The sequence below is a fragment of the Daphnia pulicaria genome, chromosome 8 (assembly GCF_021234035.1).
Source record: "Daphnia pulicaria isolate SC F1-1A chromosome 8, SC_F0-13Bv2, whole genome shotgun sequence".
Taxonomy (NCBI): Eukaryota; Metazoa; Arthropoda; class Branchiopoda; order Diplostraca; family Daphniidae; genus Daphnia; species Daphnia pulicaria.
In genome coordinates, this window is record NC_060920.1 from 110,725 (window position 1) to 135,879 (window position 25,155).

General features: G+C 38.0%; 4 protein-coding genes and 2 long non-coding RNA genes across 11 annotated transcripts; 4 read left to right on the plus strand and 2 right to left on the minus strand.

The window, feature by feature from the left end:
* Positions 1-149: 149 nt before the first annotated feature.
* On the minus strand, positions 150-2,487 carry LOC124310793 (F-box/WD repeat-containing protein 11-like). The gene is made up of 9 exons (XM_046774770.1): positions 2,113-2,487; positions 1,908-2,047; positions 1,699-1,830; positions 1,444-1,638; positions 1,215-1,358; positions 1,018-1,143; positions 642-955; positions 506-574; positions 150-434 (listed from the first exon to the last, which is right to left on the minus strand). Exons 1-9 carry the CDS (start codon positions 2,144-2,146, stop codon positions 179-181), a joined length of 1,410 nt encoding a protein of 469 aa, XP_046630726.1. The 5' UTR covers positions 2,147-2,487; the 3' UTR covers positions 150-178.
* A 624-nt stretch (positions 2,488-3,111) lies between these two features.
* On the plus strand, positions 3,112-11,834 carry LOC124310792 (UDP-N-acetylglucosamine--peptide N-acetylglucosaminyltransferase 110 kDa subunit-like). Of its 5 annotated transcripts, none has more exons than XM_046774768.1 (27): positions 3,112-3,231; positions 3,916-4,004; positions 4,287-4,437; positions 4,502-4,524; positions 4,588-4,617; positions 4,683-4,873; positions 4,933-5,001; positions 5,806-5,866; positions 5,943-6,029; positions 6,095-6,143; positions 7,612-7,699; positions 7,781-7,847; positions 7,909-7,955; positions 8,326-8,561; positions 8,630-8,783; positions 8,883-8,955; positions 9,024-9,232; positions 9,362-9,607; positions 9,694-9,775; positions 9,839-9,933; positions 9,996-10,085; positions 10,157-10,297; positions 10,367-10,420; positions 10,481-10,753; positions 10,825-11,077; positions 11,184-11,307; positions 11,373-11,834. In XM_046774768.1, exons 2-27 carry the CDS (start codon positions 3,971-3,973, stop codon positions 11,536-11,538), a joined length of 3,093 nt encoding a protein of 1,030 aa, XP_046630724.1. In that variant the 5' UTR covers positions 3,112-3,231; positions 3,916-3,970; the 3' UTR covers positions 11,539-11,834. The 5 variants fall into 5 exon arrangements, with proteins under 5 accessions (XP_046630724.1, XP_046630722.1, XP_046630721.1 ...); XM_046774766.1 differs by having other exon boundaries at positions 3,128-3,231; positions 3,917-4,043; XM_046774765.1 differs by having other exon boundaries at positions 3,133-3,233; positions 3,912-4,043.
* LOC124310794 lies at positions 11,478-13,275 on the minus strand. The gene is made up of 4 exons (XR_006909714.1): positions 13,227-13,275; positions 12,890-13,023; positions 12,650-12,832; positions 11,478-12,585 (listed from the first exon to the last, which is right to left on the minus strand). It is a non-coding gene; the product is annotated as an uncharacterized LOC124310794 (long non-coding RNA).
* A 944-nt stretch (positions 13,276-14,219) lies between these two features.
* On the plus strand, positions 14,220-16,283 carry LOC124310796. 2 transcript variants are annotated; one of them, XR_006909715.1, is made up of 3 exons: positions 14,220-14,451; positions 14,513-14,644; positions 14,858-16,283. It is a non-coding gene; the product is annotated as an uncharacterized LOC124310796 (long non-coding RNA). The 2 variants fall into 2 exon arrangements; XR_006909716.1 differs by having other exon boundaries at positions 14,517-14,644.
* A 530-nt stretch (positions 16,284-16,813) lies between these two features.
* LOC124311772 (alpha-soluble NSF attachment protein-like) lies at positions 16,814-18,775 on the plus strand. Its single transcript, XM_046776114.1, has 6 exons — positions 16,814-16,941; positions 17,009-17,114; positions 17,175-17,371; positions 17,437-17,601; positions 17,655-17,902; positions 17,994-18,775. The coding sequence occupies exons 2-6, from the start codon at positions 17,020-17,022 to the stop codon at positions 18,168-18,170; spliced, it is 882 nt and encodes a 293-aa protein (XP_046632070.1). The 5' UTR covers positions 16,814-16,941; positions 17,009-17,019; the 3' UTR covers positions 18,171-18,775.
* A 2,423-nt stretch (positions 18,776-21,198) lies between these two features.
* On the plus strand, positions 21,199-25,112 carry LOC124311770 (4-coumarate--CoA ligase 3-like). Its single transcript, XM_046776112.1, has 9 exons — positions 21,199-21,548; positions 21,912-22,201; positions 22,505-22,912; positions 22,976-23,016; positions 23,086-23,195; positions 23,259-23,425; positions 23,490-23,667; positions 23,733-24,061; positions 24,123-25,112. The coding sequence occupies exons 2-9, from the start codon at positions 21,920-21,922 to the stop codon at positions 24,411-24,413; spliced, it is 1,806 nt and encodes a 601-aa protein (XP_046632068.1). The 5' UTR covers positions 21,199-21,548; positions 21,912-21,919; the 3' UTR covers positions 24,414-25,112.
* The last annotated feature ends 43 nt before the right edge of the window (positions 25,113-25,155 follow it).

A 25,155-nucleotide genomic window follows, 5' to 3' on the forward strand; every position in this document is an offset into this window, starting at 1 on the left:
GATTTTACGACTTTAGTTTCTGAGTTGGAAAATCAATTTATTTGCAAGAAAATGTTAGGAATTTGGATCGATAACAAAAGTAATGACATATCTGTATTGACTGTTTTTTCATTTAGCCCGAGATGAATGAAAGCAAAGTTGAGCAGCAGCTGCAACAGGAAAAATTCTGCTGTACTGACTATTTGGCAGCATCCAAAAAGTTTTTCACACTTAGACGGAATGATCGACGATCAAATTGACTAACAAGGACTATCTGAAATTCGTCAACTGCTAATGATGGGGGCATATCCAAGTACGGTACTGGAGGAGGTGGGATTGTCTTCATTAGACATCCAGGATTGGGACTACGATTTGATTTGAGAGCAGTCTGGAGATCCCAAATTTTTATTTTACACGAATTTTCGCAGCCAACGACGTATTTATTTGAAACAAGCCTAATTGAATGAATAAATTGATTAAATATGTATCAGACATCGAATTTTATTTAATATTTAATGTAAAATACCGGATCGAAGCGAGACTTTCACGATAAGGAATTTTGACAATACATAGTCCCGTAACTACATCCCAAATTCTATTTTAAGAAAGGGAAAAATTATACTGGTTAATGTTTTAAAATGTATGAATTTGAACGTGGTTACCTAATCGATTTTCCCCGGTCACCAGGGCTAGTAACTACCAATCCGTTCGCATAGTGGAAGCCAGAAGGGATGTTTTTGGAATTGAACTTGATAACGGTTTTTATTTCAAAAGATGTCGTATTCCGAATTTCAACAGTCACTTCTTCTGATAGTGACTTATGGTGTAAAAAAAAAACTACGGTGTAGATTTCGTCCACAAAAAGTCCCAAAATAAATCCTGGTCCTACAATGACTGTCCTATGTAGTAATACTACTTCTTCGCCCATGGATGGTGATAAGCATCTCAAAGTGAGAATCCATGATAGATCTAATGACTAGGAAGGAAATTTGAATAAAATTAGCTTGAGCAAGCAAAATTGCAATAATTTTTCTTTACCCTAGTGTAACAGGATAACAGAAGGTTTTTCCATAGACTCAGTCCGCATTCTGAATGAAGAAATGAGTCTTCGTCGTTTTGTTCTTCTTCTTGAATGCCACAAGAATCCATAACTATCACGTAAAGCTAGAGAAATAAAGAATAACTTGCATTAAACTTCATGTAAAAGAATTAATTTTATATTGTAAATAATATACTAGATCCCTAGTTTTCGTATCCCAGACACATATTTCCGGATGGTGAATAAATGAAGCCACAATGAAGCTGTCGTTGATTTTTACGGATTTCAAAACCGGTATAATATCGTTGAACTGAATTTGCATTATCGGGATTTCAAGAACCTAAAATATAAAAAAAATTACAACACATAAATTTAAAAAAAACTATCAAGTACCATATTCTATGGGTCTTTAATCAGAAACATACATCTTCGATTTCAAGGGTCCATCTATTTCGTATAACAATTCTACGATCTCTCTGTACTCGGACAATCCAATCTCCATTCAAGTCATAAAAGTCATAAAAGTAATTATAAACAGTTGTTGAATAGCAATGGGAAATGCATCCAAATTCACTTTTGCGCTCAGAGTATTTCATCTTCTTCCAATTCGATTCAAGTAGCTATAAGAAAAGAAAACTTGATAAAATATGATAAGAAGATGACAAAAGAAAATGTCAGACCTGTAATTCAACTTCAATTAAACAGCAAATTTTACGATAGTATTCAGCAGAGTCATCTTGAAAATCCAAACTTTTATGTTTCATTCCTTTCAAGGCAACAAACATATCCTTCCAGCATGGAAAGAGACACATCTGGATATATAGCAAAATTATGTTTATAAAATGGTTTGATACAACATAATAATCACTGCCGTAATAAGCCTACTTACATTTTTCCCGAGTAATGTTTTCCAGATTTTCCCTTCCAACAAAGCTTCTTGCCAAACGACGGATACCAACTCAGCCCGTCGAAGACAATAATAATCCAAATATCCAAAAATTTGATCCAATATGTGCTCTAGGCCTCGCCCTGGAAACGTATAATAAGAAATAATAAAATATACGAAAATCCCATTTTGATACTGTATTGCTTACGATGAAGGTTTTCAATCAAGTCCCACTCAATCATAACTGTAACAGAGTAAATCTGATTCGAGGGAATCTGAATTTGTTTACACTAAGGAATCAGTAGCCTAACCACAAATTCACAACTAACACAAACAAGTTGTTTGAATTTTTCACACATGTGATACCATGCAAGTCGTCTGCTTTGATAGAAAGCCGGAATCCTAAGTTGCAAAACTGCTGAGAAAGAAAATTTATACGGAATATTGAAATTGAGCTAATTAAACTAATAGAGGATAAAACGAAAGTGGGAAATTTAATGATTAAACTCACTTATCCTCAGTTTTGGAACTAACCATTTTGCCAACTTCTAGATCTAGAGTCTAGACTCCTTTAATTTAGCGCGGGCGGACGGACGGCGGCGCGGGCCCAGAGCCCCAGAGGCCCAGATCACTCAGAAATTACCTATTGTTTTCTTCTCAAAGTAACTAAGTTAATAATAAATTTATCTAACTAGATAAATATAACACATTTGAATAAGCTAAACAACAAAGCTAGTTTTAGACTGCATCCGCCTATCCCAATTTCCCCACCTTTTTTCACAGGAAGAGTTTCAAAGCTTGGCAACTCAGCATCCGTTACCGGTCTATAACTAGTGTTTTTGCTGTAATTTTTTTGTTTTTTTGTTTATTATAATGTCGTTATAATTAACGGCCGAGATTTTTACTGATGTATTAGTTATTCAATTACATCAATTCATTTACCCTTTGATATAATATTGGTTCGTGGAAAATGAGATAGCGGCGCCACTTGACTCGCCTATCAAGGGTTCGCTGTTTAATTAATCGAGGGAAATTTAATTTCTATTAAAATTGGTTTTCAAATTTTTTCTATTGACTATTACTAAACACTAGTTTGATGAACGATAATAGCGCCTCCTACTTACCACTCAAATTCTCAATCAAACATTGCTTATCAGGGGCATGGCAAGATAGAAAAGAGATGCGCCCTCTGGATTAGTTTATGGCATAAAAAACGCACTAAAAACTAGTTGTTTAGTCACTTGAGGCTTTGAGCAGCACATATACTTACAGTGAAGCAGTCATTCCATTGTTATCGAGTCTCTTTTCCAAACGATCTAGACTCATTGTGTAGCCATAGACTACAAAGGAAAGACTGAACTCCCCTATAACCCTCCACAGGCGATGCTTCTGCATGCCGGTAGAGGTCAGGTGGGACCGTTTTCAGTGGATATCGGTCATTTTCCTTTTCCCTACCGATTACGTGCTTCACACACACGCATTTTCGGGTACATGTAATTCATATGGATTTTTAGATTTTATACTATAATTTAATATAGCCCTTCCCCGTGTCCCTTGAATTTTTAATTAATTTTACTTACAAATTCGGGTGTAGAAAAAATAAATTTTATGTGACACCCTTTTTCGTATGAAAAGAGCCCTCACAACAGTGTTGCGCGATTTGTTTAATTTATTCGTGCAACACTGTAGTGAGGGCTTTATTCATAGGGAAAAGGGTGTCACATAAAACTTTTTTTTCCTACACCCGAATTTGTAAGCAAAATTAAGTAAAAATTCAAGGGACACGGGGAAGGGCTATATTAAATTATAGTATGAAATCTAAAAATCCATATAAATTACATGTACCCGAAAATGCGTGTGTGTGAAGCACGTAATCGGTAGGGAAAAGGAAAATGACCGATATCCACTGAAAACGGTCCCACCTGACCTCTACCGGCATGCAGAAGCATCGCTTCGGACGATTCCTCTCGGGCTTATGGAGCCGATCGCCGTCTTTACTTCGTAGTCTATGGTGTAGCCATTACTTGTTCCATCTTCCCATCAGTGTCAAACTTTAACACAGGAAAATGCAGTCACTTCAAAATCAACAAATTGCAGGAGGTATTGTTCTAAAGATACCTGATCAACTTTCATCTTTCAGTAAGTTAATGTCAAAGCCAGTTTCTAGTATCTTGCCCCATTTGTTTTGGAACATTGGAAGGGCAGAGATTAGATCAAACACGCGATAACAGGGTGATGGTTTTGCCGTCTATTTTTTTTTCAATTTTTCAAAAAAGTTATACCATGTTATACATTCATAAACACATACCAAACATTTCTGTCAAAAAATTTTATTTCAAAATTTGCATTGATAATATACTAACTTTGTTGTACATTCTTAAGGTTTGGCTGAATTAGCCCACAGAGAATACCAGGCAGGTGATTATGAAAATGCTGAACGTCACTGTATGCAGCTGTGGCGTCAAGATCCAACAAACACTGGAGTCCTTCTACTTCTATCTTCAATACACTTCCAATGTAGACGCTACGACAAGTAATATTTTACACATGTTATCATTGCATTTTGTACAGATTTCAATGTTTACAATTGTATTCAGGTCTGCTCAATTTTCTACATATGGTAAGGATATTTTGCTGAATTAATGCTGAGTTTTGTACTAATCTAAAAGTTCTTCCCTTTTAGCAATCAAGCAAAATCCACTATTAGCTGAAGGTAGTATTAAATTGAATTCGTTTTTTGTTTATGCACAATTTCTATAACTTTTCTTCTGTTTACAGCATATTCAAATCTTGGAAATGTTTTTAAAGAACGTGGTCAATTGGCTGAAGCACTTGATAATTATCGTCATGCAGTTAGACTGAAGCCTGATTTCATCGATGGTTATATTAATCTGGCTGCTGCCTTAGTTGCTGCTGGAGATATGGAAGGAGCAGTCCAAGCATATGTCTCAGCATTGCAGTATAATCCAGTAAGTTCATTACTTCTTTTTATCGAGTGCCTTTACATATTAAGGATCAATCTTTTTAGGATCTTTACTGTGTCCGTAGTGACCTAGGAAACTTGCTTAAAGCTCTTGGAAGATTGGATGAGGCCAAGGTAAAGAAATCCAGTAATTGATCAGAAATATGAGATGCTCAGCTCATTTATTTAATGTTCATATACAATGTGCTTCAGATTATTATTATTGTGTAGTACTATTGTTGATAATCATCACATGATAATGGCCCCAAAGTGGAATTTTAAATTTTTAGGTGGAAAAGACTTAGGACGTAATGTCTTTGATATAATCATCCCGACACTCCATAAACTTTCTTGATATCTATAGGAAATGTGGTGGAGAATTCTGCAGTAATCCATTCTTCTGTTCAACGATTATGTTAATATTTTCAGTTTTCAGCATATTTTCATCGAGATTTTCACGGAGAACAAACATATCGAAAATTTTCATGTGCATCTTCTGCTCCGAGCCATTTTTCATATGCTCCTCCTAAACCTTCTGCCTACCACATAGGATATATCCATAGGTTCTGTCCAGCTAGACGTCTAAATGCAGAAAGCTAACCTCGTGGTGGATTCTACTTGCTCTTTTCGGTAGGCGGTAAGTGCAGCCGCGATGAAAACAACTCTAAACGCGCTCAAGCTCCCATAGCATGCGAAATTATTCGCCGCACCAGCCGCTATCCCTTACCCATGCTCCCTTGCGATTGCGCGCGCGCGACCCTTTACCCTTGTCAGCTAACAGCAGCGCATTGCCCATGATAAGTGTAATCTCCAGTGTAAGCCACCCAGAATATGGGGCTTAATAATATTTGAAACACTGATTAATAATCATAATTTGACATTCTTCAACATTTAACTGGGAAAATAATTTTATCCGTATTTTACTTCATATGTGGAAAGGCTTGCTATTTAAAAGCAATTGAGACTCGGGGTGATTTTGCAGTGGCGTGGTCCAATCTTGGTAATGCGTTTCAGTCAATTATTCAGAAGTTGTAATGCTAATTATCTATGCGTGTTTGTTTTCTCACGAAACGTAGGATGTGTGTTTAACGCGCAAGGGGACATTTGGCTAGCCATTCATCATTTCGAAAAGGCTGTCACTTTGGACCCCAACTTTCTTGATGGTAAAATACTTCAACATTTTAAAATTTGAATTTACCTCATTTAACCATCATATTTCTTTTTACAGCTTACATAAACTTGGGCAATGTTCTGAAAGAAGCTAGGATTTTCGACAGGTAAGATTTAATAATATTATGATGTCGAAGTTCTTATATCGATAGGTTAAATAGTGTGAGGGATGGAAATAGATATTTTAAGAGATGTTGTTTATGGACGAGAAAAAAGTTGTTAAGAATGTTGTTAGTTTCGGTGATTGTAAATTTCTCTTCTCGTGCGTTTGTAGCTTGCGTCATTTCGAGTTGGCTCGTATGTGCTCTTCTTTTTTTTTATTTTCCTCTCTTGGTTTGCCACTGTCCTGCGAAAAAAAAATGCACAGGAAACGTGCCCTCATTTCGGTAGGACCCTTCTCCTTCTCCCACCCAGACATCACCTCTGACGTATTTATTTTTTATTTCTATCATTGAGGACTCTCCAGCCAGTTTTTTATTCTGAATGATGATCATAGTATTTATGATAACGATAGCTATGTCAAAGTTTCGTATTCGCGATCAGAAAATTATTTTTTAACTTTAGCGTTAATTTTGTGTTAAATTTTCAAATTATTTGTGCTAATTCTGGTTGTGCTTATTTTTTTAGTTCATTTTTTATTAATGGGTAGGAGAAGGGTTGTAGTTAAGAGTGTTAAGGGGCGGGGTGACCAGTCTACCGTAGATGATGCGGGGAAAGTGGAGTAATCGAAGGGACTGCGCACGCTCATTCCGATCGGTTACGCTCCACTCACGGGAGGTGGGATAAAAATGGCTTGGGCATCCTTGACGAGACACCAGTTGCCTAGCTTGAATCGTTAGGTTCGTCATGAAATTTTTTACATCTCCAGACACGTTCACTTATTGTTGAAAACATTTACCTGTCAACTAATTGTTTGACCAAAGTCAGAGTCTTCTTTCTTGTGATGCCCGTGTAGTATTCCTTTAGAATTCATAGTAACTCTGTAACGTTGGGCAAAGGTCATGCCCATGTTATCCAAATGGACTACCAGTGTGTGGTTATCTACACGATTGTCAACATTTCGGCTGAAGAAAGTCGTTACCACTCTCTAGCTCAATCAGTGAATGACAGTAGTCTGCGCAGTGGATGTTTGGTTTGCGTGGTTTCTCGTCTTAAACGGTATGTCGATCTATTTGATGCAATGTAGTGTTTACAACATTCGCATGCGAACGAGGAGTGTCCTCCTTGCTGTTTTCTGCGATGACAGTGAAGAAAAGGATATCTAGTATGTAGTGCTATCTCTTCTTTCAACGCACGATATCGATTGATTCGCTCGAAACAACGAGGGGTAGGACAAAGGAAGTGCGCTGGAATCTGCGCGTCTCAACACAAGCGTCGGCAGACAAACCGAGTTGACAATTTTAGCCAGTGGGCATCTAAAATAATGTTAAAAATAGCTTTAAAATAAACTCTGGCCAGTGTTGGAGACTTATTTTGCCAATGTTTATTACTTGGCTGGTTTTACTTCCCTGTCGTTTAAATATTTGTAGAAGGGATATAAGTCTTAAGGTTTTTTCTTTTTTTTAATTATTGCAGGGCCGTTGCAGCATACTTAAGGGCGCTAAATCTTAGTCCTAACCATGCCGTCGTTCACGGAAATATGGCCTGTGTGTACTACGAGCAGGTAATTGAAAACTTAAATGTGATAAAAAAATGTAAATGCCTAAAGGCTTCTTTTTACTTGCTGCTTTATGATACACTTTAGGGTCTTATCGACCTTGCCATTGATACCTACCGACGAGCAATTGAATTGCAACCGCATTTCCCGGACGGTAACTTGAATATTAAACATTACTCTAAAACCTGTTATCACATTTCTACGTTTTTTTCCAGCGTACTGTAACCTCGCTAATGCTCTCAAGGAGAAAGGACAAGTGCAGGTAATGAAATGATAATTTCATAAAGTTCGAATCGTTATGGTTTTTCTTGCTTGAACTTAAAATGTCCCTATGTTTTGTAAAATGACATTTCGTTTCTTAAAAAATTCATACTCTTGTGAAATAAGTTATCATTAAAAGGAAAAGTTTCTTATTCTAAACTATAGTGAATGAAAGAGGGAAAAGGTTAAACCCTTCCCAACCTCCATAGTCTATTAATATACATATTCCTTTAATGAAGTAGGACAACCAAGTTTTGGTGGGTCGTTCCTCCTAACCAAGTCTTCCTTACTCGTTTTTAGTTCTTTATTTTTTTAGTCGCACTTGCCAAGAAAGCTAAAGCGAGTTTTTTTTTTTTTCTTGACTGTTATAGGATGCTGAAGATTGTTATTCGACAGCTTTGCGTCTATGTCCAGCTCACGCGGATTCGCTAAATAACCTAGCCAACATCAAGCGGGAACAAGGATTCATTGAAGAAGCTACACGGCTTTACCTTAAAGCTCTAGATGTCTTTCCCGACTTCGCGGCAGCTCACAGTAATCTCGCTTCCGTATTACAACAACAAGGCAAACTGAACGAAGCCCTTATGCACTACAAAGAAGCAATACGGTATGATTTAAAGTTCCGTCTTGATAATTCATGTCTAGCTTACTTGAAATATGTAACTTGAAAACTAGGATTCAACCGTCATTTGCCGATGCGTATAGCAACATGGGAAACACGCTCAAAGAAATGCAGGATATCAATGGTGCTCTTCAGTGTTACACACGAGCCATTCAGATCAACCCTGCCTTTGCCGATGCTCATTCAAATTTGGCTTCCATTCACAAGGTACGGTATTCACTCCCATTGTTAAGATGCTTCTAACGCTCTCATTGTTGCTTGTGGAACACACAAAATAATTCTCCTCTTATTTTGTTTCGTTAATAGGACAGCGGACAAATTCCAGAAGCAATACAGTCCTATCGTACAGCTTTGAAACTAAAACCAGATTTCCCCGATGGTAAATTTTATAATTAAAACCATTATTTTTGAAAACTGTTACTTATTTATATATTTACTTTAATTCAGCCTATTGCAACTTGGCCCACTGTTTGCAAATTGTCTGTGATTGGACCGATTATGAAACCCGAATGAAACGGTTAATCCATATCGTGGGAGAGCAACTCGAACGCAATCGATTGCCGTCAGTTCACCCGCATCATTCAATGCTATATCCGCTCTCTCATGAATATAGAAAAGCTATAGCTGCTCGACATGCAAATCTCTGCGTCGAAAAGGTAAACACATACTTCGAGAATGAATCACTAATTGCTAGCTTACCGGTTAAGCTTCAGTAATCACCATGAATAACATTGACTTTTGGTATTACATGTTTTTTCTTTTTTTTTTTTTTTTTGTTTTTGAAGATCCTGATCCTTCATAAGGGAGTTTTCAAATATCCCAAAGAACTTGCAACGAATGGACGTTTGCGTATCGGCTATGTCTCCTCCGACTTCGGAAACCACCCAACAAGCCACTTAATGCAATCAGTTCCAGGATTTCACGACCGTTCCCGTGTTGAAATATTTTGTTACTCTTTAAGTCCTGACGACGGAACAACTTTCCGTGCCAAAATAGCGCGCGAATCTGAACACTTTGTTGACTTATCACAGGTAAACATACAACAAGAATCGATTATATTGCTTTATTGTGTATTCCTTATTTGGGAAATAGCATTAATGTTGAATTTGATCCTTAGATCATTTGCAATGGCAAAGCAGCAGATAGAATAAATGCTGACGGCATCCATATTTTGGTGAACATGAATGGTTACACTAAAGGTAAATAATATCGAATTCTTTTATCGAAACATCCTAATTGAATAATTCCTTCTTTTTTTGTAGGTGCTCGCAACGAAATTTTCGCAATGCGCCCTGCTCCAATCCAAGTAATGTGGCTCGGCTATCCCGGCACGAGCGGGGCTTCCTACATGGACTATGTAAATGCTTGAAATCTTTAAATGTTGGACAAGTGCTTAAACGATTTTTTTTTAATATTTAGATTATTACGGATCGAGTGACATCGCCTCTTGAGCTTGCTTCTCAATTTTCAGAAAAACTTGCTTACATGCAAAAAACTTTCTTCGTTGGGGTAATTTGTTGATTTCTATTACTTGAAAAAGCCGTTGATTTTATTCCAAATTTTTCCATAATTGAACTCAGGATCATCGACAAATGTTTCCTCATCTTAAAGAAAGACTGATAATAACGTCGTCATCGGATAAGGGTAAAGTAGCCGACAACGTGGCACTTGTGAATGGCACCGATCTCTCCCCAATTCTTGAACGTACAGAAATTAAAAAGGTTGGTTTTGATCGACTGACAAAAAATTTGCTTTCTGTTATATTCTTAATATTATACGATTTTTTGTAGGTAACAGAAGTTGTTACACCAACCACGACAACTGGATTGGATGCCCCTGTACAGGTAAATTAATGTTTTTATAGGTCATGTCATTCGCTAAAGTAATTATTTATCAATTTGTAGGTCTCTTTAACTGTAGCTCAGCTGACCACAATGGATCCTATCGAAACAATGATAGGTTCAGGGCAAGTTCAAACATCAGTAAATGGGGTTGTCGTTCAAAATGGTTTAGCTACCAATCAAGCGAACACTCGCGCAGCAACAGGCGAAGAAGTACCACAGTCAATTGTTGTTACTACCCGTCAACAATACGGGCTCCCTGACGACGCTATCATTTATTGCAATTTCAATCAACTTTACAAGATTGATCCCCCTACCCTACAAATGTGGGTCAATGTAAGTCCATTAATTAGCATTACCTTAACGTTTGTGGAGAACGGAAAGTAATATTTTCTCAATGTCCTTAGATTCTGAAACGTGTACCAAATGCTGTTTTGTGGCTCTTGCGTTTCCCAACGGTTGGAGAAACGAATATGCTAGCAACTGCACAAGCTCTTGGTCTTGGTAGCGGGCGCATTTTATTTTCCAACGTTGCTGCCAAAGAAGAGCATGTTCGTCGTGGTCAGCTTGCTGACATTTGTTTGGACACTCCTCTTTGCAATGGGCACACTACAGGCATGGACGTCTTGTGGGCCGGCACACCAATGGTGACTCTTCCTGGTAATACTTTATGCTTTGATTTAATTTTAAAAATCCTTAAAAAATAATAAATAAAATAGAAAATAAATTTCTTGTAATCTTTTTTATTTGCATTTTATTTTTTTAGGCGAGACTCTAGCTTCTCGTGTTGCCGCTTCCCAGCTCACCACTATCGGTTGTCCGGAACTTATCGCTTCGAGCCCTCAGGAATATGAAGATATTGCAGTGAAACTTGGAACTGATTCGGAGTAGTAAGTGTTGCGTTCATCTTTGTTTTTCTTTCAGAAACTTAAATTTGCTTTATAATTCTTTCTAGCTTGAAAGCCATTAGAGCTAAGGTATGGATTCGTCGTTCGGATAGTCCGTTGTTCAACTGCCAAATCTACGCTCATGATATGGAACGTCTTTTTGCTCGAATGTGGCAACGCCATGCGTCAGGAGAGAAGCCTAATCACATAACACAATGGGATGATGCAGAATAAAGTTGGTCAAGACCGTACTTAAAGTTCACAATTTAGGATAGGAATCGCTAGATTCTTTTTGTAGTAGTCTTTTTATGCAGCTTATTTTTTGCGAATTTTCTTCAACATGAAAGTTTTCTACTACTTTCTAAATGTTTACTTTTTGGTTTAATATGAAACCAAATAAATGAATAAACAAATAAAATAACGAAAGCCAACACGAAGAATATTTTTGCGCGATACCCATACAATATCATTTTGAAATTTTTGTCTCTTCTTTTATTTACTGCGTGTTGCAATAAACGAATTTCAACATCGATCACAAGCAATTACAATCATCGTGTGAGCAGTGACACTTCGACCAGAGATTTAGTAAAGCGTTGTGATGTCGATGTTGCGATTTAAATGTGACATGTGACATGTCGACTTGATCCTCATCCTTCCAGTTGCGAGACGTCAGGAAATCAACATTCTAACGCGTTCTGAAGTTTGAAATTCCCTTGCCAGTCGTCGTTGCACGTTCCACTACTCGGATTCGATGATACTGACAACGGAGCCTCCGGAGACAAGAGTCGCTCGCGTCCTAATTCGGATAAACCAATGAATGCAACAACACGAAGGATCTAATCCCGCTCGTCTTTCGATATGTTGAGGTTGTTCTGTAGTACGAGTGCACTTTCTTCAAAGTCGTGAACAGGGTTTCGATTTTTCTTTTGATAATTGAATAAAAATAAAAATTTAGCATGAGGACAGACAAAGTTTCCCAAAAGGAATCTATTTAGTAAGACTTTTAGGCCAGACAAGCTGTCACATTCCAATGCTACTCTCCAATTACGAATAGCCATAAAATCCTATAGAAAAAAAGAGACATTTATCACAGGTAAGGCAAAGTGCAGAATGACAGGAATAAAGCTAAAAGGGAGACTTAATTAGATGCCCAGTCCCTAGAGTGAAGATCGAATGAGCCAGGAACATGCTGTTGTTGTCATACAGGGAGGTGTGTGGAAAGGATTTTTCATCTTCACCATCATTAGTGATTACATTTGCTGTTGCCTTGTAGTATGTAGCCTAGTTGAATGTAGCCTGACAATGAAAAGAAACACATTCTGAATAACTGCCAGGTTTACCTTACCAAGGGTGTTTTTCCTTTAACAGTACTGTCACAAAGCACTGTTGCCCAAGTGCTGAAACGTCTGGAATCACTTGCAGACAAGGCACATAACGGATATCACTGCCTCCTCCACAGTTTTAGAAGTAGGACTGGCATCCATATCACCTTGTTTCTTGTGTTGTGATGTGTGATGCTGTGGGGTGGCTTATTGATGAAATTTAGCAAGGAGAAAATCATGTGAGTATCACAGTTATTTCTTACCTTTTTTTTCAGTTCTTTCAATTGAGTGCAACCAGTCAACGAGCTAGAGCGGACATTGTTTTCATGCTTACTTTTGATTTTTGAACGTTTCTTCTTTCTGACACTAGACGGCATAGCCTTTGATCATTTTTTACCTGTCAGAATGAGTTTAAGTTACGTTAACTTTGCACATCTCTTTAGAGATTTCTCGCTGCTACTACAAAGAAATTTTTTATATAACTGTCAGTTTTTGTTCCAGCAACAAAGCTCACTTGTTAGATTTTAAATAATGTGTTTTTTTTCTACTTCTGGTTTTCTCATTTTAATCAGTAGTTCAGTAAATATTTATTCGACTCACAAAATAACCACATATTCGTGATCCTCGTCGAATTTGTGGTAAAGTTCATGTTTTGTTTTGTACGTTTTCGTACTTCCGGTTTTGAGAATTTCTCTGAACTATATACAGTCGCGGCTGAAAGTTTCTATACGTGTAGCTCAAAAATACGCCTTTTTACTGTGTATTGGCGGATGGTGTTAGCCTATGGTAGAGGTTGAGCTACCTTATTTGCTAGTTTCTTTATTTTTTACCGCCCTTCTTTACTTAACTCTTCCTCTTAACATCGATTACTAATTTACCCGCGATACCCCAAACGTTATACTCATTCCTATTGCCTAATGCTAAAATGAAACTAATCGATGCAGAAATTGCCACAGTTACAAACTGATCAATCCTCTGCCATTTTAACGTTTCATTTTAGAGCTATTGCTAGTTTATTGGGCATAGACTCAATTGTCTGATTATCGGCCATGGTTACCCATAGTTGAGAAAGCCCCGCCAACAAATCATTGTCGGAGGTGTAAGGGGGTAGGGGTAAAACTTAAGAAAATCGAGCAAATAAGGTAGCTCAACCTCTATCATAGGTTGACACCATCCGCCAATACACATTAAAAAGGCGGGTTTTGGAGCTACACGTATAGAAACTTTCAGCCGCGACTGTATAGTTCAGGAAAATTCTCGATTTTGGCCAAATTCTGGATTTCGTTTAAATTACGTATAATCGACCCCAAATTTCACGTAGATCACGAATATTTGGTTTATTTGGTCGGCAGCTCAATGGTTGAAGCGCTATCGCTTACTTCCGGTATACTTCCGGAAATTTTGCATAAAACTAGCAAGTGAGCTTTGTTCTCTGCACAATTCTAAAGACTCCTTGCCAGTTTAAGCAAACAGGAATGGTCTTTTTGATTAATTTTGTGACTTTTGTGACTATCTAAAGCCGGTCCTTTAGATAGTGAGTTTTGGACGTGTCTAATAGATGGCGTGAAGGAATATTGTGTTGTCAAATGTGGGCTTATGGCGGCTCGTTGTCTAAACTCTAAATCTATCTTCGCTGCAGCTATTTTCTTCGAAAGTTACAAATGGACACATAGGTTAATTCGAGTGATTTAGTTTGTAACTTGTCGGTGATGTGGTCTATTCCGTGTACATGTTGGATAACCTTAGTGTTTCTTATAAACTTACAGGAGAAAACGTAGCCTACCGTCGACTATTTCGTTCAATATGTGCCATCGAAATGACAAAGGTAACTACCAACACTAGTTTTATTACAGTATTGCTGAAACATACAATCTTCTCATCTTTAGTTAGAATTCATCATAATATCTGCTGTAAGAATTGGACTTGCTAGATCAAGATCACCAACCCCATCACGGACCAATCTCTCATTCCATCTTGACTTCTAGAGAACCTTTGCTAATTGTTTGGTTGTTTCATGTGTAAGTTCACTTGTCATGTCACAGAACTTTCTTTGCTGCAGTCTAATGTATTCAAAGTATTCATCTGCACTCACGTCTATCTAATGTTATAAGACGATTTCAACTGCAGTATACTGATTACTGTTTAATTATTCTTTTAGATCAAAGTTGTCAAGCACATTGATGACACAAATTATTAACAAGGTGACTTAATATTCTTGTTTTTATTTACAGGTTTGAAACTTTAGGTTTCTAAATTTGTATGACAGACTTTATAAGAAAAGTCATGTTGAAGAAAAAGGACTGTCTGCCACTGACAGTTAACAAGGTATGCTACTTTGTTTAACTAAGTCTTGAAACCTACCCTTCACTGTTGGAGAGCACTGTGGCCTCAAGGTCTGTCATTTCTTATTGTTCAAGTATTCTGAGTTAAGCAGGAACTAGTTAAGTGGAATCTCCTACACTATTTTTAAAGGTAGGAGAAAAAGCAAGTTGCTGTTCGAGATGCTGTGAATTTCCCTCACTGATGTGTTTCTGTTTTGTCTGAATGTCCTTTAGCTGTAGCAGATTAGGCCGTCACAATCATTTGCAATATCTGATTGTGCATTAAGGTTTATAAGTAAGTAAAGACGAGTAAAAATTCATCATGGGTTTCCTTTTCTCCGATTTTAGATACGGAAAATCAAAAGATGTTTCATCAATCAATCCAAACAAAGTGGAAAAATCTAAATCTTAAGATTAGATTCAAATTCAATCGAATTTTATTTATTTTTTGTTCTATCGCCAGGAGGGAGCGGCCAACGTGGAACAAACGGTGCCTCCTGTCGACCAAGCTACCAGTCCAACAACTGGCAGTTTTACCAAATCTGTTTTTGGTGAACTACCAGTATCTGATGCGCCGTACTTAAAGTTCACCATTTAGGATAGAAAATCGCTAGATTATTTTTGTGGTAGTCTTTTTTTATGCAGCTTACTTTTAAACGTGGTCTTTTTCTGTGGTCACAATGGCCAGTCCTTTTCAAATGCATTACCGGATACGGATAGTCCGGATTCCGGAAGTAGGCCTACCTAAAAAAAGAGCTCGTCAGCTGTTGAGCCGACATCAAATTCGACCATTAGAATACTGTTTCTAAAATAATTGAAACTATTCGTGAGGACAGCTCTACCACAACGTAGATCTTTCTAGCGTGAACTGAAATAACCTCTTCAGAAATCAGATTCCTACGCCAAGTGCCAAGTTTATCGCTTTGTTTATATTTCCGACTGTTCGAATTAATAGTCGGGCCGCCGGCATTCCGGCAATACAGTGCACAATCTCGCCTGACATGTCCTCTAGTGTCACCTAGACTCGACGCAACCAAGGCCCATACCCACCACTAACGATGAGGATTTACAGTTAATTCAATCCGGTTATTGAAAGAGCTAGTCTTTCACCTTAAGCATTTCGGAATTTTTAATCGTATATGACAATTCAAATGTCCTCATTCGCTAGACGCTATCCTCACAAACAGTTTCGCCATCTGTCGGAATTAGGATATGGTAAATTAGACCACCTGCAGAATCGAACTCGGGTCCGATAAGTTAATGTTATGATTTACATGTGACGTCTAATCCGACTCACCCATCCATTACCTTAATGCACTTGTTAAATTTGCCTAAATACATTTGACACATATTTAATTAAATCATTTACATATTTCAAAAGGATGTTTGTTTACTATTAATTTAAAATTTCTAAAAATGTATTCCACCTCACTGCCGACGCCGGACTACCTTTTGGCCTTTTTCTTGCTTTTTATAAACGAAATCGGGATACTTTATTCATCAAATTAACAGACGTAACAAAATGGTCCGTTATCACTATAAAATTACAAGAACTTTAAATTACTCCAAATGAACCTGCATTTGAAATTTTCTTGATTAGGCATTGATTTACACATGAAAAAAAGCCTAAAACTAAAATTTCTTTATTTGTTTAATACCAAAGTCCGGTTGTCAAAAATTCCATCAATCGGTGAAAATGGCGTGGTTCAATAGCGTTATGAAGTGAAGATGGCATTTGTAAGGAATCGAATTTAATTTTTTTTTTTTTTTTTTAATTGGTCCGACTTCTGACAGTTTTACCGCTTTTACTGTATTAGGAGACGCCACTTTACCTATGTTGCCTTTACTATGTTGTCAGCAGGTGGCAGCACGTACTGACCAGTAAAGGACTAAACAATACTAGTTCGCCGGCCTTTGTTATGCAGAATGTCATGATCGATATACGTAATATTGTCTGACAAGAGAAGTGCAGCTGTATTCATTTGTTGCAAAATGTACGTTTATTTAACGTCTTATCATTCACATTTGTTATGTACACGCAAATAATTTTACTTACTTTAGAGTAATCCACAATGGCCGACAACGAGCAAAAAGCAGCCCAACTAATCGCCGAGGCCGAAAAGAAATTGAACTCGGGAAAGAGCTTTTTTGGTTCTCTATTTGGAGGGTAATTCATTCAAGTATGTTGCATTATTCTCCCATTCTAATTATTGAATTATTTGTGTAGAGGATCATCCAAAGTTGATGAGGCTATAGAATGCTACCAACGAGCAGCAAACTTGTTTAAAATGGCAAAAAAATGGTCTCAAGCTGGTCAAGCCTTTTGTGAGGCAGCAGCTTTACATCTTAAAGCTGCTGGACGTCATGATGCAGCCACCAATTACATTGACGCAGGCAACTGTTATAAGAAATCTGAGCCCAATGGTAAACATTACATGTTATATTCTATTTTTATCTAATATCAACTAATACTTTTCTAAATTCAATAGAGGCTGTTGCTTGCCTCCTCAAAGCTATTGAAATATATACTGATATGGGAAGGTTTTCTATTGCTGCCAAACACCATCAAACCATTGCAGAGATTTACGAAACAGAATTGGCTGATCTCGAAAGAGCTGTGCAACATTATGAACAAGCAGCTGATTATTTCAAAGGTAGTAGAGTTTTTATTTTTTTTAACATTTTAATTAAAATATTATATTCACAGGTGAGGAAAGTAATAGCTCTGCCAACAAATGCCTTTTGAAAGTGGCTCAGTATGCAGCCCAGTTGGAAAACTATCATAAGGCGATTCAGATTTATGAGCAAGTTGCATCAGCTTCTCTGGATAATTCACTGTTGAAGTACAGTGCTAAAGAGTACTTCTTCCGGGCTGCCCTTTGCCACTTGTGCATTGATTTGTTGAATGCCCAACATGCTGCCCAGCAATATGAGAACATGTATCCAGCTTTTCAGGTATGCCATTTATTTCTGATCAACACAATGTTGATTTTCAATAACAGTTTGGATGACCTCAATTAAATAATAACTTCATTTGTTTTTATAGGATTCCCGAGAATGCAAGCTGATCAAGGCACTCATTGGTCACATGGAAGAACACAATGTAGACGGATTCACCGAAACGGTCAAGGATTATGACTCCATTTCACGGCTTGATCAATGGTACACTACAATGCTTTTGAGGATCAAGAAGCAGATGGCTGAAACACCTGACTTGTGTTAAGTCAGAAGATCCAAAACGACTCGACGATCGGAAACCTATAGGATATCGTAGCTTTTTTTGCTGGTTTATGGCACACCCTTTAATCTTGCGCATGTACACATTAGAAGCTCCCCCATACACGATTATTCTGTTGTAATATCTTTCGATTGTCTAGTTCCATACGTTTTTAGCATGATCGCGAAGTGTACTATTCTATACATTTTTCATTCCACATTAATTCTTTTGCTCTCTGTCTTACACTGTTCATTATTATTTTTTTCAAATTCGTTCTTGTCCATTGTTCTCTTACGTTACAGTGTACAGTATATGTTCATCGTTGGACTTCACTCGGTTTTTTTCCTAATTTGGTATTTACTATATACTACGCGATATAGTTGTTCTTTTCACCTTATATTGTCTTTATAGAGGTTGATCTTCAACTGCAAAATGTGTTAAAAAAAAAGGAAAATTCGTTTAATTATTCGTAGATGAATAGGAAAAAAATTTCGGTACTGTTACTTTTCTTCCCTTTTTCTTGCTGTCGGATAAATTGTATGCCTCAACCAAATTTGTATTTGTGTGTATCAATGTTTGTAGTTCAGAGAAATCCAACGTGGTGAAGTTTACCTTGCGGTTTTTTTGGCTAAAGTTATAAATTAGTATAGTTCTTTTAACATTTAAAATCCTTGAGTCCTGTAACAGATTTTTAAAAGAATTAAGAATTCAAAGTTTTATTGTGTGTTGTCAAAATATAGGCTCATAAAAGCTTGATTAATGCTACAGATTTTCGATTTTACGAACATATTGCAGTATCTTTTTATCTTTCCAAAATGACAAATGTTCGCAAAGCCATACCCTATTGAAAGATGGCGCAAGCGTCAAGAAATACGCAACTCTTTTTTGGGGTTTTGTGGGATTAATGAACCAGAAATGGACATTGCGAAAGACACCTACAAGTTTTTGGTATTTTGGTCAAGTGTTGATTCCTATTCCGTGTTGTACTAAATCGTACACAATAGCTATACATAGTAGTGCTATATTTAAAAACTAGTAGAAAAGGAATGCAGTAGGAAGTATACTCGTATGACTGTGCTAAGTCGATTTAAAAATAACAATTTGGCAGTTTCAGATGAAAGAGGAGACGATGAACCTTGCGTTCAAATTTTATTTTAAAATTCATTTCTATTATTATTTGTGCACGGAACACACGAAGAGAATGTGTAGTACATAATGCCCCAAAGTTCAGAAGGGCCGAGTGGACTTTGTTAAATTCAAAGCGAATAAATTGTTGCGAGTAGCGCTTGGCAGATGTTAGATTGTCTGAACACACAGAAGGTTTTCTTGAAGGCCATTAGTTATTTTTTCAAACCCTTTTCGCCTTGATTTTTGCTTGTGGGGCAAGAGCAAAGGTCTTTTCCTGCTGCCCAGCATATGATTTGCTGAACCACCGTAATATCCTTGTATTCAATATCTCATACAACCGTAAGCTGTAGACTGTAACTGGCTGTTTTTTCATCTTGTTCTTTCCACTTTTCTGTGAGAAATAGCGTTTGTCAATCTGAATCTTACTGGTTCGCGGAAGCTTTATATTTCATCTCTGAATGTATCGATCCAGCTAGGCAACTTCGCAGTTGACAATCGATCGTTCCTGGCTCCTTTCCCATTGAACATTTTTTTGCGTCTCAAAAGATTTAATCTAAATAGTAGTCGGAGCAGGTATATAGCGGAACTAGTCACACATTCGATTACGACATTGATAAACACAGTTAAAGAATTATAGGAAGGGCCTTGAGGTCCCGAGGTGTAACCTGATTCGCTCGGTTATCCGTAATATCAGCTGACGGTGTTCTAATTCGGTTATTAAACAAAGTCGAAATCTTAATTTTTTAAAGCTGGGTCTATTAATCAAGTTGTAAATTCATTCCTTGCACGCCTTTGTGAAGGATCTTGCATCAAGGGCATCAAAAACACACACCGTGTGTGGACTCTACGTGTCGCAGCGTTTGTCGTGACGTAAACGCGGATAAAAAGCAAAACAAAATTCATAATATTCGTATTCTTCTCGAAGGAAGGCGTGGATCTAACTGGATTGGTCGGTTCAATATTCCAGCCTTTCGCGTGCTTTTGCCAACAACACAGGGAGGCGGAGGTCGTTGAGTTTGAGATGACGTCACGACTGCACACGACTACGATTCACGTTCATCTACCGTTTTCGCCAACTTTTATTTTTCGCCTCGCGCAGTTGCAGAACCGCATAACGGGGTGGAGCTTATTGGCAACCCAAATGTTTTGGACGAATATTTCGGTGGCGAAAGTCCAAAATGAACGCAGCCACCACCATCACCTTCCTCCCGCCTCTTTTCCTTTCCATTTCGCTTTTAGCGACGATTCCATGTAAACAACAACAGAGAAAAAGTTCACAGCGAACGTTTCAGCACCATATACGGACGCCACTATATACACGTAGCCAAATTTGCATCCAACGGATATTTTTCATTTTTGCTAAATCATTATCGATAATATTTCCGGCGACTTCAATTACAATCGTAACAGCACAGCGAACTCATTATTTGATTTGAACATTGGACTTTGGACATTAGTAACACAAGAACTATGAATTGAACTAAAAGATATTTTGTTTAGCCCATATGTTTAACAAGTCTCGTCTAGTGAATTACATAAATCCTTTCTCTGTATTTTCTTAGCCACAACAAGTTTTTGTGAATCGCTTTTTTTCCAACCCACGTAACATTTTGTTTATTACAGAAGAAATTTTGCCCGCGAGCAAAGTATACTCTGCTCAATGTAACCAACGAATTAAGATGACGTTTCAGATTTCAGCGTTCTTGAAACGTTTAGATAAATACAGTTTAAAACTCACATGAATAATTGAAATGGTGTTGTCGAATTCGACAATTGTTTTCTCAATTGACGTCATTCGTTAATATTTAGTAGTCCTAGCGGTGTGTTACTACACTTGACGCAGTGTGCAGAAACTCGCGTGGCCCGGGTATACTTTGTCTATATTGAGCGAGAGAGACCTGCCTCCACACACAGTCGACGTCATTGCGTTTCAAACGTGCTAAACTTCTTTTTTCTTTTTCTCCGTTATTTCACCACGTTTATTTTTCTTTTTTCCTGAAGGTGTGTGTACTACTAGAAGGTAGTTGTCAGTGTGTGTGTGTGTTATTAAGAATTGGGCGGGTTTTTGAGAAACTTGGTGCGATCCCAAAGACCTAAACTCGACACAGACTCAAAAATTTTCCCCTCCCCTTCCTCACCGTTAGTGTATAGCTCAGGGCATTGGGCTGAACAGGCATCAGAGAACAACCAGCCGCCGACTAGTAAGCAACCGAAATTTCCAAGTCTCCCTTCAACTTTCCAGAACAATTATTACAGGTAAGAAATAATGTTTCACCTATTATTCTATACATGCAGGGTCAATCATTTTGATTGTTTGAAACTGTGGGGGCATATTGGGGTTGAAAGTTAAGTAAATGTTTAGCACACTCCTGTCATTCTTAAGGGCATTTCAATCTTATTTATATGGGCAACGAATTTCACTACAAAAGTGGGTCATGAGTGGAAAATGTACGGTCCCTATATATTTTTCCGTCCCTTTCTCTATCCATAATCTAGCAGCCCCCTAAAACAGGCCCACGAACGTTTAAAACCTGTTATCATCTCTGTTGAATATAGGCAGCATAGTATGGGTTCTTTTTATAAAACAATTTAATGTAGTTAACCAAATATCGATTTTAGGCAAATCAATGGCTGGTTTCCGCTTGCCGTGTTTCAAATCGTTGGCTAATTTGAGTGGACTATCAGCTCGTGTTTCGACGGGCCCCCAACATCTCCAACAGCTTCAAAAGCTCCAGAATTCACTCCAGTCTAGACGCAGGAGCAGCACCGCCTCGAGCGTCAACTTATCATCGGAAAGAATCAATGACAATGTCGTCTATTCCCGTCACGAGGATTGTTTTCTCCACAGTCAAACGGTGGTGCAGAGATTCTTTGACCAGGCTTCCCTATGGCCCAATCACACAGCTGTGGTAAGTTTTGATATATTTTATTCACCATTCAAATTCTCGGTAATGGAAGTGTGTGTGTGTAAACACAAACACGTTGGCTGATTTTGTAATAATGTCCAAGGGCATTTGTTGTTACGGAGAATTAAACAATTGGTGGCCTCACGCCCATCCTCAAGGGTAAATTTGGCAAACAAACAATCCAGACGTAACCTTGCGCACGTTGCTAAACTACGACGCGGGAAGTTGTGACATGCGCTGATCAATTTGTTACCTTGGCTGGTTTCCATATACATAAGCTTCATTTTCCTATTCATATATTTCCAGGAATGTGGGATAACTGGACGCAAGTATACGTACGACAAAGTGCGCATGCTTACCCGTCGTTTCGGCTCTGCCCTGGTCAGAATGGGATTCAAAAAAGGCGAAGTATTGGGATTGGTCCTGCCCAATCTGCCAGAGTTCCCGATTACTATGCTTGGAGCCGCTGGCATCGGTATGCCCGTCACTACCGTTAACCCAATCTACACTGCCGAAGAAATTGCGCGCCAGATGCAAAATTCCGGAACATCCGTCATCGTTACTATCCCACAAATGGCCGATACTATCCGTGAAGTGGCCAGCATGTGCCCGTCAATTCGTCAACTCATTGTAGTTGGCGAACCCCAAGAAGGATTTGTTTCTCTGATGGAAATGTTCCAAGATTCTGGTGATCTTTTCGACGAGAACATTGAGGTATTTATTGTCTTTATTTTGCATATTTTTCAATTCAATAATTGTTGCTCATTTTTTCGACAGCTTGATCCATTTGATGACATGTTTGTGCTGCCCTATTCAAGGTATTATTCATTTTCGACTTTTATTTTCTTTCGGGTAGTGAAATAATTGCTACTTTTTTTACACTTTAGTGGAACGACCGGTCTTCCTAAGGGAGTCATGCTCACCCATTCAAACATTTGCGCCAACATTCAGCAAATCATTCATCCTGGAACAGCTAGACCTATTCCAACAACATCCAGTATGGAATGGTTTAAACACGTTATTTTGATGCCGTTTATTTAATTCATTTTGGTCTCTACAGATAACGTGTCAGACTCCTTTCAAGAAGTTTACATCTGCGTGCTTCCATTTTTCCACATTTACGGAATGGTCGGCACAATGCTCACCGGTTTGGATCACGGTGCCAAACTTGTGACCCTGCCGCGTTTCGAAAGCGAATCGTTTCTCAATTGCTTGTACCAACATCACGTAAGTCGTGTTTTAAAAAACGCAAGTAATCGACATTACGTGACTAGTTATATTTTGATTTTAGCCAACCATGCTGCAGCTGGTTCCCCCATTGGTTTCGTTCCTTGGACATCGCCCTGACCTGAAATTAGACGCCTTTCACAGATTGCACACAGTCTTTTGTGGAGCCGCTCCATTGGGCCCCTCTGCGGCCAATAAGCTTATGGATCGATTGGGAAGACGGGATATTCTAATGCAAGAAGGTGCATACAATAAATTCGAAAGTAATGTTGAATTAGATTTTTTACATGTTGATTTGTTTATTTAGGTTACGGAATGACAGAGTCATCTCCCGTCACTCATATGAGTCCAATCATCAACAACGAAATCGGTTCATTCGGAGAGCCAGTATCGCGTACCCGAGTGAAAATTATGGATCTCAATACTGGCGAATCGCTTGGACCAGGACAAGAAGGAGAGATGTGCGTTTTTGGTCCTCAAGTCATGAAAGGTTATTACAAAAACGAGAAGGCCACCGAAGAAACCATCGACAGCGCGGGATGGCTCCACACGGGAGATATTGCTTATTACAATGAACAAAACCAGTTCTTTATCGTCGATCGTCTCAAAGAGCTCATCAAGGTTAAGGGACTGCAGGTATGTTTTCCCTTATGTGGTTTTACTTAGTGCAAATTAATAAAACAAATCTGCCCTACAGGTATCACCATCTGAACTGGAAGATGTTTTACGGCGCCACCCGGCTGTTTTGGATGTAGCTGTGATCGGTATTCCCGATGATATGTCTGGTGAACTTCCTCGCGCATATGTCGTCAAGAAAAATGGCGTCTCTGTCACCAAGGAAGACATTGCCGAGTTTGTCGACGCCAAAGTAGCTCCTCATAAAAGACTCAAGGGTGGAGTCATGTTCATCGACGCAATCCCCAAAACGAATACAGGTAAATTATTGCGCCGCGAATTGAAAAGCATGCTATTGTCTCAGATCTCATGAGGCTAAACTCAAGTTGAAGACTATATTATTGCTTTTAAAAAAGCTGTTATACCTTGAGAAAATCACACAAATTATTTGCAGGATATGACTGTCGTTTGAAATTTTTACCTTTCTTTGGTTATACGTATAACTCGATGCTTAATATTCCATTGTAAAAGCACTTAGTGCCTTAATTTTCCCCTTTTTTTTCTGTACCGACTGGTGAGGTGAAGCTTTCACTTTTCAGTCATTCGAAACTCTTGTAAAACGGATAGTTTTCTCAAACAGCTTTTTTTCTTTTTCAATTCCTGGTGCGCGTATAATTTACTCTATATATTATTCGGGTGAATGTGTTCTCTCGTCGTCCTCGTGTGGACTGTCAAAATTACTAAATTCGAATGCAAATGCATATTCAATGCAAAGTTAATTTTGTTATGTCAGTTGTCACTCGATCGCACTATATATTTGGTACTGTTTATGTGACACAGTTTTAAGTGTTCTTGTATGTAAGCTAATTTGATGTGAAGGTTTATCATTTTAACTTGAAATAGCATTTTATTGGAAAGTTGATCGTTTGATGCGATAATTGAAATTACCCGTAATCTAGCTATTAAAATAAGTGGGGAATTTAGTGAAAGTTTTTGTTGTCGGAAAGTGTCTAGAAAGGGAATTCCCCTTTCCATTGATGTCGAATGTAAATACATAATTGGAACATCTCAACGACTTGTACCTAGTTTACATTCATATTTTTCCTCTAAATATT

What these genes read in the sequence shown, in the direction of transcription:
- LOC124311770 (XM_046776112.1), top strand. Translation starts at nt 21,920, where the DNA reads ATGGCTGGTTTCCGCTTGCCGTGTTTCAAATCGTTGGCTAATTTGAGT. An exon ending in ATTGCTTGTACCAACATCAC is followed by an intron (nt 23,426 to 23,489) that starts GTAAGTCGTGTT and finishes TTTTGATTTTAG; the next exon opens with CCAACCATGCTGCAGCTGGT. An exon ending in GGATATTCTAATGCAAGAAG is followed by an intron (nt 23,668 to 23,732) that starts GTGCATACAATA and finishes TTGTTTATTTAG; the next exon opens with GTTACGGAATGACAGAGTCA.
- LOC124311772 (XM_046776114.1), top strand. Translation starts at nt 17,020, where the DNA reads ATGGCCGACAACGAGCAAAAAGCAGCCCAACTAATCGCCGAGGCCGAA. An exon ending in TTTGGTTCTCTATTTGGAGG is followed by an intron (nt 17,115 to 17,174) that starts GTAATTCATTCA and finishes TTATTTGTGTAG; the next exon opens with AGGATCATCCAAAGTTGATG. An exon ending in AGCAGCTGATTATTTCAAAG is followed by an intron (nt 17,602 to 17,654) that starts GTAGTAGAGTTT and finishes TTATATTCACAG; the next exon opens with GTGAGGAAAGTAATAGCTCT.
- LOC124310792 (XM_046774766.1), top strand. Translation starts at nt 3,971, where the DNA reads ATGCAGTCACTTCAAAATCAACAAATTGCAGGAGGTATTGTTCTAAAG. An exon ending in GAAGATTGGATGAGGCCAAG is followed by an intron (nt 5,002 to 5,805) that starts GTAAAGAAATCC and finishes ATATGTGGAAAG; the next exon opens with GCTTGCTATTTAAAAGCAAT. An exon ending in CACTACAAAGAAGCAATACG is followed by an intron (nt 8,562 to 8,629) that starts GTATGATTTAAA and finishes CTTGAAAACTAG; the next exon opens with GATTCAACCGTCATTTGCCG.
- LOC124310793 (XM_046774770.1), bottom strand. Translation starts at nt 2,146, where the DNA reads ATGATTGAGTGGGACTTGATTGAAAACCTTCATC. An exon ending in TAATTGAAGTTGAATTACAG is followed by an intron (nt 1,639 to 1,698) that starts GTCTGACATTTT and finishes CTTTTCTTATAG; the next exon opens with CTACTTGAATCGAATTGGAA. An exon ending in ATACGAAAACTAGGGATCTA is followed by an intron (nt 1,144 to 1,214) that starts GTATATTATTTA and finishes TTATTTCTCTAG; the next exon opens with CTTTACGTGATAGTTATGGA.